This window comes from Botryllus schlosseri, chromosome 3 (assembly GCF_051294905.1).
Source record: "Botryllus schlosseri isolate E-star chromosome 3, Bs_hap1, whole genome shotgun sequence".
NCBI lineage: Eukaryota > Metazoa > Chordata > Ascidiacea > Stolidobranchia > Styelidae > Botryllus > Botryllus schlosseri.
Window position 1 is genome coordinate 7881626 of NC_137238.1, and position 20678 is coordinate 7902303.

Here is a 20678-nt window from a genome sequence, read left to right on the forward strand (position 1 = left end):
CTCCGACTGTCTGAGGTTCACTTGGACTCAGCCAATCATTTATTGAAATGTGGCCCGCGACGCGAAAAGTTACCTGGAATTCAGAACATATAGCCTACATTTGAAGGTTAATCCGTGGACTAAAACCATAAGCTGTATAAACTGAACCGGGCATTCGTTCACTGTTAAGCCTGTATATTTGTTTACCGCGATTACGTAGCCTATACGTACGTCCTACGAGTAATAGAGATTCAATATAAAGCCAATGTAGCAAAGTGTGCTGTAACAAGTAAAGTCACTGTTTCCATATAGTTTTGTTCAAACCTTCTTTGTTGGCAGTGTCACATTCACACCACATGCTTCAAATTGCGACGTGATACGTTTCCAAAACCCTAATTAGAAAAACAAATCAATCAGTGCTCGTGATGAAACGATAAACGGGCGGGCATGTCAAACAAAAAAGGTCAGGGACGACGGCCGAAATTCCAAGAAGATTCGGAGCACTAACTATTTGTTAACTGCAGTCGGGGGTTGACCCATCGTTTTGGTTTGTGGCGACCAGGTCGCCGTGGAGTATAATTTAAGTCAATCCTAGGGCAAAAAAACACGACGACAGACACTCGGCTAAGGGAGAGCGAATTTCGGAATCACTGCTTGTTTCCCTCAACAATAAAGGCTTTACCAGCTATACACTTCTCGGTAGGCGGCGACTAAGACAAGCTTTGTCCTATCCTAAATGCATTTTAATGTCGTAATAAAAAACGGGTCTGTGAGTTAAAAAGAGTTTAAAATGTATCATGTCATTGTCAATAATTGTTTTGAGTTAGGACGGTGGATACAAATTATTTTTGTTAATTAATATCCGTCACTTTCTCATTGCCTAATATCAATACATCCACTGAGCACCATGTAGGCTACTTCAATTTAGAAATACAAATGATAATAAAGCGACATGCAGTATAAGTGTACAAGGCGCACTCTCCTAATCAATTTCTGAGATTTGTGATTCTAACGCCACTTTACTTCGGTTCATCTAATGAGTAGGGCAAGTTTTTGCAACTTTTGCAACTTTTTTTCACAGCTTCCAACAGGTTCCTAGATACTCAGAATCTATGTACTATGATGTTTTCAGCTGTTCGAAGGGATTTTATAGTACAACTTTTTGCAACTTTTCTCTATATTTCATACAACTTTTTACTGCAACTTTTGTCAAAATAAAAAAGTAAAGGAACGATTTAAAAACATGCTATAAACTATTTTTAGTACGATTCTATTCTCTTTGATTTGCATAACAAAGAGCTGATGGGTTAGCTGCATCTCACTATCTATGACACAATGGCTTGCAAGCAAGAAGTACAAATACCCCTTCCAAGCACGACCGTGCCCGAACAATATGTAAATAGATCGCGTTATTAATTCTGTCGTTTAAATCTGAGATAGTTTCCCATTTCGCGAATGCCCAGGCGAGACCACAAAAAATTACATGTTCCGTTCACTGTGTCACCTATTTCAGGCTATTGATCTTGTTAAAGTCGCCAAGTGTGAGTTTTTCTGCAAAGCCCTGGTTCAAGTTTGCAGACCTATGGGGTTTGGGGTGCGTTATTTGTTTTAGGAGGAGGTGTTATCGCTATGCTGTTTGGCTTTTTGGGGGAAAATTACTCCCGCATTGCGTAATTTCCTTGTTGTGTACCGGGAAAAAATGTAATATTTGGCGGTCTCGCCAGAATGTCCGTGAAATGAAAAAGTAACAAATTTAGCAGCTCTGCAGGAACTAATCGGTTAAACAGCTGAACCTTGCGAGTATCTCATACCCTACTAATTCAACAAAAATATAAATGCAACTTTTGTCAAAATTAAGCGCAACTTTCTCGCGATTTTAGTGCAATAAAAACTTTCTCTACTGATCAGTATGTGATAAAACTTCATTTCTTGGATAATTTTTCCACTTTTTCAGATTTAATTATGACTGCACCCCATCGATCGGAAATTCAAGACGTACCAAAGCACTATATAGTCCCGCCTGGCCATGTTACATTGGCTGTATTAATTTGCCTCATCTGACAACGGTCCTAACGCAAATGACTACAATACCTGTTTATGCGGACAATTTTCACCAACAAGATTAACAGAGATATCCTATCAGAAATAGTAGGACTTACGAAACGGCATTCTTTTAATTCAACGTCACTATTTCAAACGTACGCGTACAAAGAGAACGTAACTATAAACCAGTAGAGATTCATATTCATATCAAAACGGCATTCTTGCGCATTCAGCATGATATAGTTACAGAACAAACAGTAAGTGTAACCATATGTTTCCTATTCCTTATTTCTCCGTATAGCTCGAAGATTATAATCCACAGCTGGTCTAACGCTGACTCCAAATTCCAGCTTCAGAGGCGGTTTCTGCAATGATAATAAAAAATATTTATGATGTGCGACTGCTGTTTAAATGGCCCGTGACGTTATTCCGTAAAAGTATTCATCCTTTCTTATGCAGCTATTGAAAATACATTCGTGGATATTGCCATCTCGACAGCTGGATAATTGAAAAGGAATGCCAGAACTGCCAAGTCATGTCTAAATAACTTAAAAGCTGGTCCTTTACTGGGTGGGATATACTGTCGCGTCATGTTCTTTCTAAAGATATTTCGAAGCGCAGATTTGGGAGATGAGTCTGGCTTTTCTATGGCCGATGGAGCCGGATTCGGGTTGGGATGCCAGTAAATACGAGAAATCTACACAAGGAGATTCTGTATCGCGTAAAATTGACTAATAGTTACCGGGGTATCCTCTGTAGGTTCCAGATTAAACTGGTGAAACAGTTTGGCTATGCTGAACTTGACTTCCATCAGCGCGAATCTCATCGCAATGCAATTTCGCGGTCCTCCGCCGAACGGCTGGTAGACCATATTGTCGATCTGGCTCATGTCCTCCATTCTGCAGAGCATTGTAAAATGTAAGTTTTCGTGCATAACAGTGCTGCGCTTATGTTGGTGAACACTTGATATTTGGTCAGTTGTCATTCTCGCTAGTCCCATACACATTATAGTTGTTGATTTTAGGTCATATTCCAATCAGGTTCATGAAAACTGGCGAAATAGCCAGGGTTGTAACAAAGTCACAAGGTTCCGAGTCATAAATTAATCTCACTTTTATAGTTTTGACTCGAGTGAAGTCAAATCATTGCCAATTCACCACCGAGTCAAATCCGAGTCATAGTGTTATGATTTACAGCAGGGGTCGCCAACTCAAAATAGGTCGCGGGCCACTTTTCCAAATTCCTGTAGGCCGCGGGCCGCATGACATCAATATCGATATAAAAGTAGGCAACGCAGTTCAACAACCACGTCTGATAACTCTACGTTATTACAACGCTGTGCTTTCTAACATAGGCGACGGTTATAGTCACCACAAAAGAACTAATATTTTATTGAACAAACACAAATACAACAAAAGGTATCATGATCATCAATGTCATTATATTTTGGACTATGAGCTGTACACGATACCTGACAATGACAACACTCTTGAGCCGCTAAAACAGGGGTGGCCAACATTTTTGTAATTCACGGCCGCATTTCGCGTACTCATGTAGCCTGCGGCCGCATACCGGTGGTTAGTCGTGATAAACTAGCTGGGGCCAAATACCCACGTTATCATGTCCATGTCCATTGCCGGTACACTCCGAACTAATCTATATGCACATATCGGCTTACTATGCGCACCAAATCGTTAGTAGTTACGTTGTAAATAGCCACAGAGAACCAGTCTGTGGTCGCGCGAAGCGCGAAAAATTTTCCATGTTCATGAGTGAATTTCGTCAATAAATATTAGTATAGTTTCACATATTACTATAAAATATTTATCCTTTCTCGGCCAATGTGATCAGATTCCCAGATACAGCTGATGCAGGGGGTATCTGCGAAAACTTAGGGTTGCTATTACAAGTGTCGACAGCCGCATAATTTTCCTTCTACTGCTGCAGATTGGCCACCCATGGATTGAAGAATCAATATTGGGGTTAGCTATACACGGTAGGCCTACTTGCTAGACAACTATCTCCTCGTAAAGCATTGTCTTTTGGAGCGCCCGAAGTCGTTTTGCAGGCGTCTCGGTCTTGGCAGTGGTGGGCCATTGCACGTCAAGGCAATATGCCCATTCGTACCAGCAAATTCTTCATCCATGGAATGATATTACCATGCCGAAGCCGTATCAACTAGTGAGTAATAGTGATAGTGGGCACATAGAATGGCTCACTTTGAAAAACAACAACATTATGTTTCAACTGAAATCAATTCTAGCGTTTCAACATGATTTACTAAGCGTTTTTCTGAATTTTTTTCAAATCAGGTCGCGGGCCGCAAAATAGGACCTCGCGGGCCGCATGCGGCCCGCGGGCCGCGTGTTGGAGACCCCTGATTTACAGCATCACATTCACTTCTACTTGAGTGCCGATTATAACTACTTTGACCGCATCTGCATAGGACATTGTCGATAAACATGTCAGGTGACTGTGAGAGCCTCTGAAACTTGAGGATAGATCCTAGAGTCGAGCACTGTCGGAGAACGACCCGCAGCCAATTGACTGCAGCAACGGGAACTAGCCCACCACTAAGATGCTAGCCACCTCCGTTACCATTGCATGCAAACACAAATAAACTAGTCTGATTAAAATGAAATATCACTCAATAATCGTATTTTTCATTCAATAACCAACACAAAGATAGCTTGCAACGGTCATGGGGACATTTTATAAGGGACTGATTGGAACGTGAAACGAATTCAATGAGAATCCAGCCGTTTTATTTTATGCAGCGCAACATAGGGATTGGGTTACTATTTCCGAATCCACAAATAACCAAACTTGAATTTACGTCTTTTCATTTCTAATGCACTCACTAACTACTGCATTCCAACAAACTCCAAACACTGATCTCAAACGTACCTGTCTGGTTTGAAAAGTTCCGGCTCGTCCCAATAATCAGGATCGTGTGATAGACCGAATGTCGGAACGTTGATCTGCATTCCTTTCGGTATCGTGAAGCCATTGATTGTGACTTGCTTGTCACAGATACGAGCGTTCCTGTAAGCGGTGACACACGTGTAGCAGGACTGTCACTGAGACTGCTGTGTGTGGATACATTTACATCATAGGTGTAGGGATGTGGGGATGCGTGAACAATTATGCCCAAAATGACCGTAAACCCGTGGTCGGATACAGCCGTGCCGCACCGGTTCTACAGAACCGTTCATGAAACGTTATGAGATCTACGAATTGGTTACCATTACTGGTTAGCGGTTACTCTTAAACACTTTTTGTAAAGAAACCGGCTGAAAAAAAATCAATTCTATGCTAGAACAGGCAGACAAATATTTTGAATCCGATCACTACCATAAACCACAAACGCACCCGCACTTATATTATACATATGTTTCGATACACTACGTTACGCCTCTGCTTGAAAGAGGTTGGTGCAAATTTGGAACTGGAGAAGGTGCTTGAAAGAGGTTGGTGCAAATTTGGAACTGGAGAAGGTAACACAAGGGAATACCAGGCGATCTGTGTTGCTTCATTTTTTTGAGCTGATTTGTCATGTCATGGATTGTTATTGCCGGAAATTAACTGTACAGGTTGATGTGAACATATAAATCTCGTATGCCAGGGGTGTCAAACTCAAATTGCGTCGCGGGCCGGACTCAAGCATTGAAATCGCTCGCGGGCCGGACCTGTCAACTGATTCCTAAGTTTTACCCCGTGCTCTTGTGTGGCGAGATAGCGTAGTGGTATTGGAGTAGCGTTGTGTGGTATAATCCACAACTGCAACACCAATGAGTTGCGGGTTCAAGTCCGACCGAGGTCGACTCCAGAATTCCTTCCTAAGTGTTGGAATCTAGGCTCCTCATTGCCATATCATCCGTGTTAACGGTGTCTTATAAAAATCTAGAAGTGATGGGCCATGCCGCGAGTCGGCAGTTACGGAATAAAAATGAAAAATATCGGCATGGTGTAAATGACCGTAAGAGTCGACAAACACCATGAATACCACAAACAAAAGCTGGTGCGGACCGGTTCTACAGAACCGTCTCACGAAATGGTATGAGATCTGCGAACTGCTGGTTTCCGTTGCTGGCCAGCGATTACTCTCACTCACTTTTTGTTACGCAACCGACTGAAAAAACCAATTCTGTGAAAGAACCGGCTGAGAAAATTTTTAATTCGATCACTGCCGTAGACCTCAAACACCCTCGCACTTATATTACATCCCTGTGACGATACACTACCACGATACAAATTTATGACCTGAGAAGGTAACACGACCAGGAGACGGCTTTATATTGCAATAGCCAACAAGAGCTGTATCCCAACCACGAGATATAGCCACCAAGAGATGGTTTCATGTAGCCACTACTCATCAGTGGTTCCCAACCTGGGGGATGCGCCCCCATTGGGGGGAGGGGGCGTGAAAGCATCTGAAGAAGGGCGCGAAGAAGCGGTCCAATGAGGGCGATTTAGCGATTTACCTCCAATTCACGTGTGTTTTTCTATAAATATACCGAATTTAATATTTTTCAATTCTCTCATCAACAGTCATAACCTTCCATGCCATCAAACAATCTGTTGAGGTTGCTAGCATGCCGGTTGGATTTTGTGATATGACTATAAGGGGCCGCGACATTTTTCACTATCATAATGGGGGCCGTATCTAAAAAAGGTTGGGAACCACTGCCCTTCAGGATCCGATTACGAGAGAATATCAGGCAATCTATGTTGCTAGGTTTGGTTGAAGTTATTTGTCATACGATTGTTTGTTATTATCGGAAATTGACTACATTGAGGGCGATATAGTGATTTATTGTCACTTATTGTAATTTTAAAACAGTGAGGAACGGTGTTGAGTGTTATTTTAAACCAATAATAATAATCAATTAGCGACGAATTCAAAAACATTCGAGGGTGTGATCGTATCTCCTGCATCCCTCTCTGATACCCTACTGATACTGACATACCTTATAATTGGATTGTAGATTCGTAACGTTTCGTTGACACACATGTCAAGGTATTTCATTTCGCTCACACTGTCGTAATCAAATTTTCCCTTGAGAAAGAAAATATACCATATTAGGCAATTGGAATAAGTTTAATTCCCCGTACTATTTCATGAGTTTAAAATGATTACCCTTTTTTCATATGTTTCGTCGATTTCCTTTTGCAGTTTTCTCTGAATTTCAGGATGCTGAGCCATGTTGTAGGCCACGAAGCTCATTGTGTTTCCAGTGTTTTCATACCCGGCGAGGATCATAAGTATTGAGTTACCGACAATTTCATTCCTGTCCATGCCTGTCGCGAACAAATGTTTTTGGAGTATTTATTTGAGTGTGAATTACGATGGATACAAGTGCGTGGAATTTATAATTTACAGTAGAAAAACCTAACCCATGGATATACAATACAGATGGTACGAGCTACTGTAAGGGTCGTATGAACACAATGTCAAATAAAACACGAATCTCTGTATGTTTTCCCAACTGCTGCACCACAGTTTCTATAAATAGTACCGGTGTATTTAATCGGACCATGCTTCGTTTTATGCGAAAGATGTCACTCATGACGATGTGACTGTATCGAAGAGGTTCTTAAGTTTTTCTACCGTGGATCCCTAAATTATTGATTACTATAAGGTTTTGTTATTTTACAAATTGTTCACACTGTAGAACCTTGAAATAATTAGTTAGCGAATACAAAAATATGACAAATCGAGGTTTTACTCTGGACACACACAACATACCGAACACATACAACACACGTCTCAGAACATGGAAGCGTAGTCCAGCCAATAAGATACCTTACCTTTTTCAACCGTCTCAGATTTTGCTTTCTCTTCAGATATTTCTCCATTCAGCATAAGTTGCATAAGGTCCACCCTTTTCGACTAAACGCACGATATAACGCATTAAAACAGTCCTCCAAGGTTTTATTCCGAAAATGTCAATTTGTATACATCATTTCCATTGAGAATTTATATCTCATACCTTCATTTCCGAGTCAGACTCTCGACTGTTGATAACGTGATGAGTGAGAGCTTTGAAGTACTGGACTGCTCCTTTTCCGAATAATGAAATGTTGAAATACTCTATCACCTTCTCGAATGGCGGAAAGATAACTTGAAAAAAATACAAACAAATTTTAAATCTTTGCTGATAGTATGCGAAAATGTTGCCAAGTGAGGTACGGTGATAGATACGGCCTACATAACCGAATATGCTTTTTGTGTGGAATGCGTAGCTACAAAACCATAATATGAGATGAAGATTACTTTTTCCGTCAAAAGACAGCTCGTGTGAATCCTACGATTTATGAAGATGTCACTGGGCTATTCGTTTTGTGATGGCTCGGAAAGTAGGTTTCAAAATTCACCAGGGTGACAGATTGACGTAGTAGATCACTGCTATGTGAGATTGCGATCTCACTTGAACAAGTTCACTATCACGTCAAGGAATGGAAAAATACTGATATTCGGTGTTCCTATGTCCAATGTATATAGCGTGTCCTGGTTTGATTCAGGGTGTATATTCAGATGACTCAGTCAAGACATATAGTCTACCTACGCGTAAAAATAAGTAATGTTTACATGTTTATGAACAATACTTCAAATGGTATCTTGGTTGACGTACCTGATGTCTACTCATCACATTTGCCAGGGGTTGAGTCGTTTATAATGGGATGTATGTATCTTTCATTAGTGTAATTATTCATATCAAAGTTTGGAAATTCAAGTTCTTTTAAATCAACGGTAGCGATACCACGTTACAATATTTTAAGATATCGATATAGCCACATAGTAGTCGCGTAGACGAGTCTAGAACACAATGTTCCAAGTTCAATACGCGCTCGCCCATCGAGCCAATATATTATACTCACAGCATAGAAAGATCAAGGGACTAAAGAAGGTTCCGGAAAATAATTTCTTGGCTTGTTTCGCAATTTCAGGCTCCTGCACTGAATCGTCTTGTGAGTTGACTTCTGTGCTGAACGCTGATGAGCAAATGATATCGAGGGAGAGTCGGGAGAATATCCTGGATAACAAAATGCAATTCCTGTTTACACTTGTGATTCTGACCATATTATCATTATGGTGATAGTTAGGCTACTATCAGCATCAGCATATAAGAAATTGTATATATGATTTTCCTGATGCTCTGCACATTACCAATAAATTAGTAGATATACAGCAGACTTCGAATTATTCGGACACTTTATTTCCGCTCACTTTTGACCGAAGTAAGCGTAGAAACGGGTTTGTCCCAATTACGCGAAAAATCAACTGTTTTTTCCATGGTCACGCGTAAAGGCAAACAACACATTAAAATACTGCACGTCTAAGTAATAAATGAATTGAAGCTGCGCTATACTGCAATATTTTGCACCGATCACACAAAACGCGGAAGAATTACGTCTTCAAGTAGGTTTATTGTACAGTATTTCGATACCAAAGAGGAGAAATATCTGAATTAACGGGAGATTTGTACGCGCAATTTTTACTTTTCTTGCGTTTCCAAGCTTTTGGGTCAATAAAGCGGTTGTCCGGGTTATATGATGCGCGAATGAAGCGGACTCGACTGCACTTCGATTGGAAACTAGAACACGGCTCATGGAATAAGTTGCACATATAACGAGAAACCTGACATCGATATAATGGTCGGCCACTGGCCCTCTCTATTTAGCTTATAGACCAGAGGTACAGATGATGGATCCGTAGGTACGAGCATGCGACATAATAGCATGCGACACTTCCGCAAGCGACAATTGGGCATGCGACACCTGAGCATGTGGGTAAAATATGGGGTTAGGGCCGGATATAGTGTAGATTGAGGATTGGATTAGGGTTGGTTTGGGGTTAGGATATATATAAGTGTTGATTCCGGAGTTAGGGTAAGTTTAGGCGTTGTGAAACCACATGCCAAAGTGTCGCATGCTGCTCTGTCGTTTTTCATTGCGTCGCATGCTCACATGTCGGGCAACCCATACAGGTGAAGCAGTATTCGTCCAATGTCTGCTACTCACGTTTTCGAGTTGAATACACCATCACTGGATTTAATTCTGCGGTCCAAAGCCGCTGCTGCGTTGTCAACACACCTATCCATGATGTAAACCATTTGTCTGAGCTTTGAAGTTGAGAATGTAGGAGTTAGAGAAGATCGAATGCGCTTCCACTGATTACCCTCGACCGCTGTGAGGCCTTCATTGAGCTCCTTGCCGTTAAGCTTGATGAGTGTTCTCTAAATTTTATGTGCGTTCTCAATGGTAGTACAAGATCATTCAATCTGCGGTAGCCGATTCGTAATGGTAATAAAATACCACCAGAGGTGGTCAGTAACGAAGTACTTCTACTTTTTGGAAGTACTCGGTAGTTTTCCTCTACTTCTGGTACTTACTCTGATTTTCTCTACTTCTACTTCGTAATATTTTGTGATCTGCTTACTTACTTTTCGCTATTTTCAGTTTGTCAAGTAGAAGTAGTTTATTCTCCCAATGCGAAAGATAGCCTGAGGAATTTCGGGGCTGTTATAACGGAGTACCAACATTTATTATTCATAAAAGTCAAGTAAAGATCAGAAATGTTGTTGCGCTTCGCGTCCAGTAGTTAAGTATCAATGAATATGATTTAGGTAGCGGTGCCGGATTGCTTGGTTTCGCTCACACCGCATTGTCGCCCAAATCAAATATTTCATCACAGTAAATATGGACCACCATATCGTTTGAAACTACCGTTTTGCGATCTAGCAATTACCTATCAAATCGTAATCTAGCAGCCCATTACGTGTCTTGCTAATCTGGAAAATCCAGCCTTTTTGAACGTTACACCTGTTTTAGCAGATCACCTTTGAAGCTTTATGGACGAAAGAAATGAAATATGTTTTCCGCTTCTTAGAAGTGATATTTGCATTTTACTTTCAATTGCGAGTACCATACTTTGAGTTCTCATTACGTTCAGTTCTTTTGTATGCAGAACATACATGTTGACGCATAAAAGCAAATGTAGTAGTAATGCCTCTATTTTCCGAAAACAAAGCTACACTAATTACAACTGTTACGATCCACAATATTTGTTATAAACGTCGCGCAAAGTGATGAAACCGTATTCGATACGACTTCTACGTATTGCTTTTCTCCTAAACTTGGGGCCTTATAATATGGGGTAGGGCTGCATGCCATGATATTCTTTAAAACGGGGCCTTCTAGTAAACAAAGGGTTAGTATCGCATTTTCATATCAATGCTATAATTTGCATCCAATGATGCAAAAGAATGCCTATTCTGTCGAAAATTCATACCTCCTGGGATGCATCAATACGAATCAAGCTGTCTGCACCTTCCGCATAGCTCAATTCGCAGCTTTTGACAGTCCATGCATGCATTAAGACTGTTTTCAAAACTACTTACTTACTTGAGTAGATTTAAAGCCAGTCAATTCTACTTCTACTTCAAGTAGTTTAAGGTGACTTATTGAAGAAGTACCTCTACTCGTACTTGGGTAGATTTTTTCATCGCTACTTCTACTTGAGTAGCTTTCTTGACTACTTTGACCACCTCTGTATAATACTACAGAACCGATAATTCCATAGTGATACAAATGGATTAGGAGTTAGTCCTTCGTTGTAAGAAGTGTCCCAATGGCTGGCAAACACCTGCTCATACGTAACGAAATACTTATACTTTTTGAAGTATACAAGTGGACTTTGTCTACCACTTCCTAGGCTCTGCCTACTTGTACTATTTACTATGGCCATGCTTTTACAATACTTTACCCTCTATAGAGGAAAAATGGCATACTTAAACACAATTTGGATTTTGGAATGTAGAAAGTAATTTTGAGATAATTATACGTCATTTTTGTATGTGAAATTAGCATAAGAACCGCGTGAAGTATCGAAAAAGCTGAATAAATCGCACGAAGAGCAGCCCTGATGCCGCTCGCACGTGATGAAACTCTCCGGCAAAAAATAACTATGAAAGAAATGAAATCCCACATTGTCGATATATGTCGGAAAAAGTGGATCGATCACATGAATGCCAATGACGGCGACTCGCAATATAGAAAAATTATTGGAAATGTCAGGGACATAAACCCAATTATTAATTTGTCGCGCAGAGAAGCTGGAATTCTAATTTGATTGCAGACTGGTCATTCTAGGCTGAATGACCATCTCCACAGAATAAAATTTCACCAAAATGGCCTTTAATGATGCATGCTTGGTCGAAGAAAACGTGGAACATTTCCTCCTCCGTTGCTTTAAGTATAACCATGGGGGATGAATCTAATTCAGACCGCCGAGCGGAATAAAGTACCACTAACGCCAGAGTCTGTACTAACATATGTGCATACTATATGGCCAATGGCCTGTCATCAAATTCACGATATCAAGTGGAATGGACATATAAAGAGTTGAAAACCATTGAAATAGTACAGGAGTCAATATCGCCAGATATCGTCATGGGGCAAAAAGCCGAATAGCTAAGTCCCATCCCCCCTAATACCTACCTACCTACCTACCTACCTACCTACCTACCTAACCGCGTGAAGTAGCCCCTTTATCATAAAAAGGATAAATGTATTTTGGAAGATTCTAGATGTGTGTGAGGCAGTGTTGGGGTCAATTCACTACCTTCAAGTTTCGAGTCATTGCACACGATTCTCGAAAGTGACTCGAGTCAAGTCAAGTCACTCACTTTTTGGAGGTGACTCGAGTCAAGTCAAATCAAGTCACGAATCAAGTCGCAATTCAAGTCAAATTGAATTTTCGAAGTATGAGTGATGATTCAAAGTCAGCACATTTTGCTAGCTGTGTGAAGGACAGATTGATTGGTCATTTATTAAAATCAAATACCGAATATAAAGTTAAATTTACATGCAAAAAAGCGTTGTATCGCTCACGCACACAAAGAACTCAGGGATATCTAAAAGTAGTTCTAGATATCCCTGGTAGAACTGCTAATAAAATACGTGAGCCAAAATAGAGGATCGATTACGAAGCCTCGAGAAGGTGAAACATATTGATGTGATATAATACAGTACCCATCTCCACATCCGTGAGAATATAAATGCATAAACTATATCAGTTCGATTTAAATCAGGGGCGGGCAACATACGGCCCGCGGGCCGGGGCCGGCCCGCGAAGGGATTTTGTCCGGCCCGCGGAGACTTTTTCGTCTTACATGATAATGTGCTCCGCGGCCCCAGTCTGCCGAGCTTTCCCACTACTTGTTTACTACCTCCAATTTTAGTGACTGTATGTTATGATATACTCAGTATGCTCAGCGTGCGAGAGTGGAGGTTACGCGTAAGTTTGTCGTAGCGAGAAGACTTGCATTATTGGCATTTACGATGTACTCAACCATGTCGTTTGTGGTAATCATGGTGTTTTGTCGACTACAATGGAAATTTACACCAGACTTATATTTCTTATTTTTCATTCCGTAACCGCCGACTTGTATCATGGCACACTTCTAGGCTTTTGTAACACCCAAGATACCGCTTATACCAGGGGTCGTCAACTCAAAACGGATCGCAGGCCACTTTTCAAATTTCGTAGAGGACGTGGACCGCATGAATTCAATATCGAGATTAATCAGGCCACACAGTTGAACAACGATGCTATCTTGTCACCTACTCCACCCTAATGAATTGATATCTTGGTAAATTAGTGGTACCGGGGTTATCGAACGCCTTGAAATCCTAATTAAGGATTGCGCCGTGTGTTGATTGATCAGATAGAAGCAGTCATGTCGGCGCCTGTATGACAATGCTATTCTCAAATCCACATTGTCTTCGTCGTTATCGGCGAGTAATATTTGAAGTGACATTGCTGTCGTTAAAATACATTCGTTAAATACGATTTATTCCTTGTATATGTGGATAAATGGGCGAATAATGTGCAATCCGGCCCGGCAAGTACTTAATTTTCTTATACCCGGCCCGCCGACTGGAGAAGTTGCCCGCCCCTGATTTAAATGATACAAGAGGGTTGGCTAAGGTTTGTTTGTGGTATTCATGGTTTGTCGACTACTATGGTCATTTACATCAGGCCGATATTTTTCATTTTAGTTCCGTAACTGCCGAATTTTAGCACGGCCCACTTCTAGGCTTTTTGTTAGACACCGCTTACGCGAATGAGATGGCGAGGAGGAGCCTTGATAAACCTCCAACTATTGGGTAGGAATTTTGGAGCTGACCTCGGTCGGACTCGAACCTGCAACATGCTGGTGTTGTACCTGTACCTTATATCTCGCCATCTCGCTACCATTACTATCTCGCCATGTTGGTTCAGGTGAGCACTGCGCATTGTAAGCACGGAACCGTCTAAGATACAGAGATACGTTGCTCTTATATGAATCGACTGCTAGTACATCAACGTCATCTGTAGTGATTTAGATTGCGGTCAATTTGATTGTGATGTATCAATCGAGGATCAGTGAAACGTACAATCACACCGGCGTATCGCGAGCAATCCGAACATAAAGTACAGTGATTTATTCGTCACCTTTTACTTGATGACTTGAAATTGACTAGTCAATTGTGATCCGCGTCACGAGTCTATTGACATTTCTGAAGTGTCAAGTCAAATCATTTTTGCAAAGTGACTCGAGTCAAGTCAAGTCGTACGAAAAAGTTGACTCGAGTCATTCCAACACTGGTGTGGAGTATTTGGTAATTTTGCGGTGGTCGCGAATATTCATCTTGCAATTTTGAAAGTACAACAACCTTCGCGTAACCGCTGAAAGTATGCGACCAAATCTGCTTTTTGAAGCTACTTATTTCAGCACTATCAGTTCTTTGATTGTCTACGTTCACTTAAGATAGATTTCGCATGCTCGGGACTACTTTGACCATCTCAGGATTTCTGCTATTTCTAATGCAGTTGAAGGAAGGTAGGTATCCGTGAGTCCCGTATATGGGCAGAGAATGCTTTCTAAAATTTATCCGCGCTCCTTTTGATTCCGCAGTCAACACTCACTCCTAGTCAACGTCATGCCTGAGCATAAACAGAATCCCCAAACGTAATATACTATTCATATCTTATTACCTGTCTTGCCGGAAAGGCATGAAACTCTTTGATAAATATCTGCCTCAGCATATCCGGGTCGTGTATGGTGATACTTGGTTGGAGGAATGTATACGATCTGTAATTGCAAGTCATATTAAGGAATCTATACCATAGGCTAGATAATGAGCCTTTTGTGAAGTGAATTGAAGTAAAGTAGATTTATAGCAGGGGTGGCCAACCTTTTCACCCAAAGGGCCACGCGAGATTTACGAACCATTGCGCGGGTGACTTGGATGTTGATGACCTTTTTCTAGTCGTCCGATAAGAGAGAACCGAATTAGGAAACGTTGAAAACAAGACTTATAATACTATGCATTAAAATCGATAACAATTATGTCATGAAAACTCTGTGTGCAACTGTGCGGTGTGCGATGTTCATTCATGCCCTGGTCGGACGAAGCGCGAAATTTTTTCGAAGGTAATGAATGAATTCGATCAATAAATATGTTACTTGCATATATTGGGGGTCGCGTCTGTATACGACTAGGCTCATTTGGCAAGGGCAGGAATATTCGGCGTTTAGACATAGCAATATCGAAGGTGTCGGTGACCATGCCTCAAACATTTTGCGCGAATGTTTCGTCGCCGACCATCTCGCTGCGAGCACGCAAGCGAATTTGTATGTTGGACGACATGTTCTCTCCTATTCGCGAATATAGTTAGACTCAATTCTGTAAATTACGTGTATTTATTATTTTGAGGATGGGGCTCCGATACTAATTGCAAGAAATATAGTGACAATAAATTATGCGAAGTGATATGACAAATTTCATGCCAAACAAATCTGCTACGAAATATTCTACTTTATGATCATATACGAAAATATGCGATAAATGTGGCTGGCCCCAGGTTAGGCCAATGCGTCGGAACAGGTGATTTAGTCACTATCAAATTTCCTGGTCAGGCTAATCAAATTTTGGTTGATCCTGCAATTTTACCTCATGCTATAACTAATTCCGAGAATTACCTCGCGGGCCACACAAAACTTTCTCGCGGGCCACGGGTTGGCCGCCCCTGATTTACAGTTTCTTCTGCCATCCCGTCACTCGTTTAGCTTGATTAACATAATATGGAACATCACAAACCAGCATGGTGTTTTCACCACCTTGTGGTGGTAAATTTCATTCTTTCAAAGTGGTAAGTAGCGAAACTTCTAGATGTTAGTTTGTGCATCCGCTTCAATTAGCGCCTACTCCATTTTAATACTTGCAGATTACTCAATTGTCATACAGTTGACTTATTGATGATGTTATAATTCACGTTCGTTTTTGGGAAAGACGCTTTGCAAAGTGCAGCGAAACCCAACGAGAGCTCAAAGTACTGGTAATATCACCACGAAATCATCAATCATCCACAACTAGGCTTGCATTTGTACAAAAATCGATTTATATTGATTTGCGAAATCATTTTGGGGGTTTGAGGTGCGGCAGTTACGGTCCTAACTAAGTCCTAAGTGCCAATTTACCAGTGAACTCACGCGTAATCGACTGCGACGACGAGTAATTTGCTAATTGATACATTCACACGGGTATATTTGAATATATGAAGTTTTAAGGTCGTCTTACCCCCAAATTGGTCCGTGCTTTTTCTTCATCATGTTGTCATATTGAAACCCCGTCTGCAGATACAGATAATAAGTTATTTTATTATGATAATCTATGTTTATTCAAATAGTTGTGTGGGTGTCTAATGCGTCAATCGTAACCATATCCGCTGCAAAATTATTTTCTGGTCGTCAATATATTCGATGAAGTGTATCTTAGGGTTGTTCGGGTTGGATCAACTTTGAGAAACTGTGCATTTTGAGCTGAAAAAAAAATCGGCAAATATTGGGATTCCCTGTCATTTGAGGGCCGCACCAGTATCAGCCAGTCATCCTCCACCAGCATCGAGTATACCTAAGATGAATTTTCATGGAGCTCATCTACATCTTCACTGCAGCTGACGCTCACCACGGCAGTGATCTTGAAGCTACACAAAATGCACAATCCTCATCTGATCATTCATCTAAACGTCCGAGTCTGAACGCTGTAGAGTAGACGTATTCAGCGAAAGAGATCTATACCAGCTATTCCAGATTTTTTTCATCATTGATTTGATTGGGTGTATGATTACATTAAATGCCGACTGCACTACGTACATACCGGATGGCAGATACCTGAAAGCCAGTCGCTTACAAGTTGTAGGAAATTACCGGCAAATATTTTATTATTTCGAAATATCAACCCGTTTCATCTAACTGAGTGGTATTTACATTTGGGCCAAGTTAACCCATTTCTTTGTTATGCTGAGTCGTTGCGTTATCCATTGCCATGCTATGCTGTTCCGCTTCATTAAAAATTGGATGTCATAATGTTGCTGTGAGAGTAGCTGGTAGATTCACCATGATATCGTTTTACATGTGCATGTGCAAGGCACATCGTCCATGGTGCAATATGATGATCAGTCTTAATTAGGTTTTAAGATTTCGATGGAAGTGTGCAATATGATAATCATGTCCTGAACTCACAATAACATATGTAGTGAGGTTTTGTAGCATCCCAAACCTTAACAGCTGAATAAACTCTGGTATTTATTACATTTACAAGGCTAGGAAATATCGCGGCATTTAAATATAGGGTAATCCCCATTGATAGCCTATTTCTTTCAAGCTCCAAATGCACACAGGTACAAGGGATGAGTCACACTAAAAATGTAGCGAGTATATTTTTTAAAGTGTTTAAGGCATGGGAAGTGGACTGAGAACCATGACTCTTTGGAAGTCGGTCCATTCTGAACACCCATAATATATGTGCCATGTTCGTCTGTCATTTGTCGTTCCATCCAATTCTTATGATAACTTTTCCACGTGTTATCCCAAAACGATAGCCTACAATTGTTGATAAAGAGCTTAGTAATACACATATCTCTATTTGTTCTAATAATATATTATGTGACATATCTTAGTGTAACCGTGGATGGAAATATTCGCGATCATTTGAAAATTTTCAACACAGATGTGGCATCTCGGATTTATCGTGACGTAGCGAAACAGGTGATGACGAAATGTCATATAATAAGATTTACGGTTTGTTTTCGTCCGCCTGATGACGTTGCTGTCTATGTGTTGTGTACAGAAGTCCGCACTCATCTATACGCTGTACTTGTACGTACAGTGTACGCTAAACAGTTTACCTTATGACATATCGGCATAGTTTCCTACAATGACAGGCTTTCGGTCGTTGAAATTGTTAAATCAGCAAATGTCAATATCACGTGCAAAAGCTCTGGTGGCGAAGATAATCGCTACTCGCAATTTGTCTGAGCTCAAAACTCCCGCTACGTTATTAAGACGGTCACATGGAGTTATAGACAGGTCAAATCGTATATCGCCTATCGTAATTTGTCGAGTTAAAGTAAAGTGCCCACTCAAGCTACCATGCTGCCACCGTTCTTACGTTTTTGTCGAATAGTTGTCGGACATTTCCAATCTGCAGTAATGAAGGCGGATCGTGTGGAATATTGAGTTCTTTGTGATATTGCCACTTCCGGTGAACGTAATACCTGAAATTTATTTATATATATTGACAGTGTCGATGAAATTGCGATCTACGATCCGAGGACTGATTGAAGATGAACGTTTTCAGGGCGCGACAGAAGCTTTCAACATTATTTCGCATATATATCGAGTTGCAGACATTTTGCAAAAAAGCTCAGAGAGAGATCCATTGAAGGTCGCATGAAAAGAGCAAGGACAAGCCTCCATAGGAAAATATACATATCGAACACTGTTACATTCAACATTGAGCCGAAGTGGATGTTCGATGGGAGAGTGTACTTGCCTACTTGGACGGTTCAACATACTCTTATCGGTTCATTAAATCGCATTCTGTCTTGTGTTTAGAATTGTACATTATGTGTCTTGAAGCGATAAACATAATAGAACCGCCGATTATTATCATTAACATTATTTGAGATGAATACACGGGGAAACGAACAGTGATTTTTAGCTTTGATAACCAAGATATCGGCGTCTCGAGTCCAGCAAGCGTGGATTTATAGCGCTGTGCTACCATTCACTCACCACGCAAGCGTCACGATGCTCCCGAGTAACGCCCACGTTTCGAGTGAAAACAAATTCAGAGGACTCCACATGTTCAGTTGGTGTTCGGAATTTCTTTGTTCGATAATATTCTATCTTGATAAATCTGCAAAAAATATTCGCTCCCGGATTCAATTGCGGTATGGCTTTATTCGGAGCTTTAGGTTATGATTAGGGCTGGGCACAATGATTTGAGTACTCGAATCTGAATCGACTAATTATTTTAATGATGCGAGTCGAGCAGCAAAACACGAATTTTTCGAGTACTGTAATTTTACGCTCTTCGCCACTGAAAGTTATTTTATCAGCGAGAATTAAGATTTCGGTATTTTAGCTTGACACCTTGATTGGCCGTATCGCAGCATACGAAACATAATACAAAGCTACGAAAGTTACTGGAAATAACACATTTCCGAAGTCCCTCCCACAACATTGTCACAAAGTGAAATGAGTCGAAATATTACCAAAGTATATGTAATGTGATAAATAGCAGGCGTTATATTCTTTGTGATGGCATAAAAGGTACATATTTGAACCTTGGCATCTTACATACTGTTATTACGTCATAATCAGTGATAATCGAATACTCGACTCGAAGCATAATACGTGATTCAGAATCGAATCACTCAGGTACTCGATTTTGCCCGGCCCTAGTTATGATTAGGTGTGGGCGCAAAGATCGGAGTACCCAGATCCTAGTTGCGTATCAATTGCAATGATTCGAGTAGAGTGCGCAGAGTCGATTTTTTTTCGACTAACGAAAGTTGACGTCTTGACATCAAGAGTTATATTTTAACAACTCAAAATACACTTTCACTATTTTATTACCACCGTTGGAGCTTCAACATCTCGGTTATCCGTATCTCCGGCGTCGGTCAACATGTTGCACAAGGCTATGAATATTTTTTATTCATGGAATGACATTTCTGCCGAGCCTCACAGTGACCACACAGCGCTACGAAATAGTTATGGTCCAGAAATGGGTAGCGCTAGTAGAATCGTGATAGTAGCGCTTATAATATCACTGGTTTTTTGCGCCACGTCTGTAAAGAGTTATTATATGCAATCCGAAGCAAATAAATATGATGGTAACGTGATAATCTATGGCACTATTGTTGATATGCGATGTTCTTTCCTATTCTCCGCTGATTGCTGACGATTACCCCTGACGAGTGTCAGCCGAAAATATTCGGGTTTATTTCAATATTAATATACCATTCAATTGTATGTTGGAGTTCTGTACCTCCGAGAAGCTCTTAGAATAAATATATATGCACCGTATAGTCTTAGTAACACGGACTTTAGACCAGATGATACATACATTTCATCAATACGAATTTACGTATATAGATTTAGATATACACACGCATACACATGTGTATGTGCAACTATTTGCTATGTTATATAAATCGTCTTGGCGATATTACAAATTCAACGACATTATCTACTATCTTTGGATCACAGAAACATCGAACAAGTTCAAATTTATACTAAACAGGTCGTAACATT

At 40.6% G+C, this 20678-nt stretch overlaps 2 protein-coding genes across 2 annotated transcripts in view; both read right to left on the reverse strand.

Moving 5' to 3' along the window:
• Positions 1-20678, reverse strand: part of LOC145434849 (uncharacterized) — a 262689-nt gene that overhangs the window by 234820 nt on the left and 7191 nt on the right. The window lies entirely within an intron of this gene.
• Positions 2135-19308, reverse strand: LOC145434833 (cytochrome P450 3A11-like). The gene is made up of 13 exons (XM_080312064.1): positions 19152-19308; positions 18526-18631; positions 16654-16706; positions 15068-15164; positions 10048-10262; positions 8905-9059; positions 8016-8146; positions 7834-7915; positions 7163-7323; positions 6993-7081; positions 4930-5067; positions 2765-2921; positions 2135-2387 (listed from the first exon to the last, which is right to left on the reverse strand). The coding sequence occupies exons 1-13, from the start codon at positions 19220-19222 to the stop codon at positions 2301-2303; spliced, it is 1542 nt and encodes a 513-aa protein (XP_080168190.1). The 5' UTR covers positions 19223-19308; the 3' UTR covers positions 2135-2300.

Coding starts and splice junctions, on each gene's coding strand:
- LOC145434833 (XM_080312064.1), bottom strand. CDS start 19,222: ATGTGGAGTCCTCTGAATTTGTTTTCACTCGAAACGTGGGCGTTACTC. Junction 10,263..15,067: donor ATGCCTTTCCGGCAAGACAG/GTAATAAGATAT, acceptor CATAAAATTTAG/AGAACACTCATCAAGCTTAA. Junction 5,068..6,992: donor ATCTACAATCCAATTATAAG/GTATGTCAGTAT, acceptor CACCGCTTACAG/GAACGCTCGTATCTGTGACA.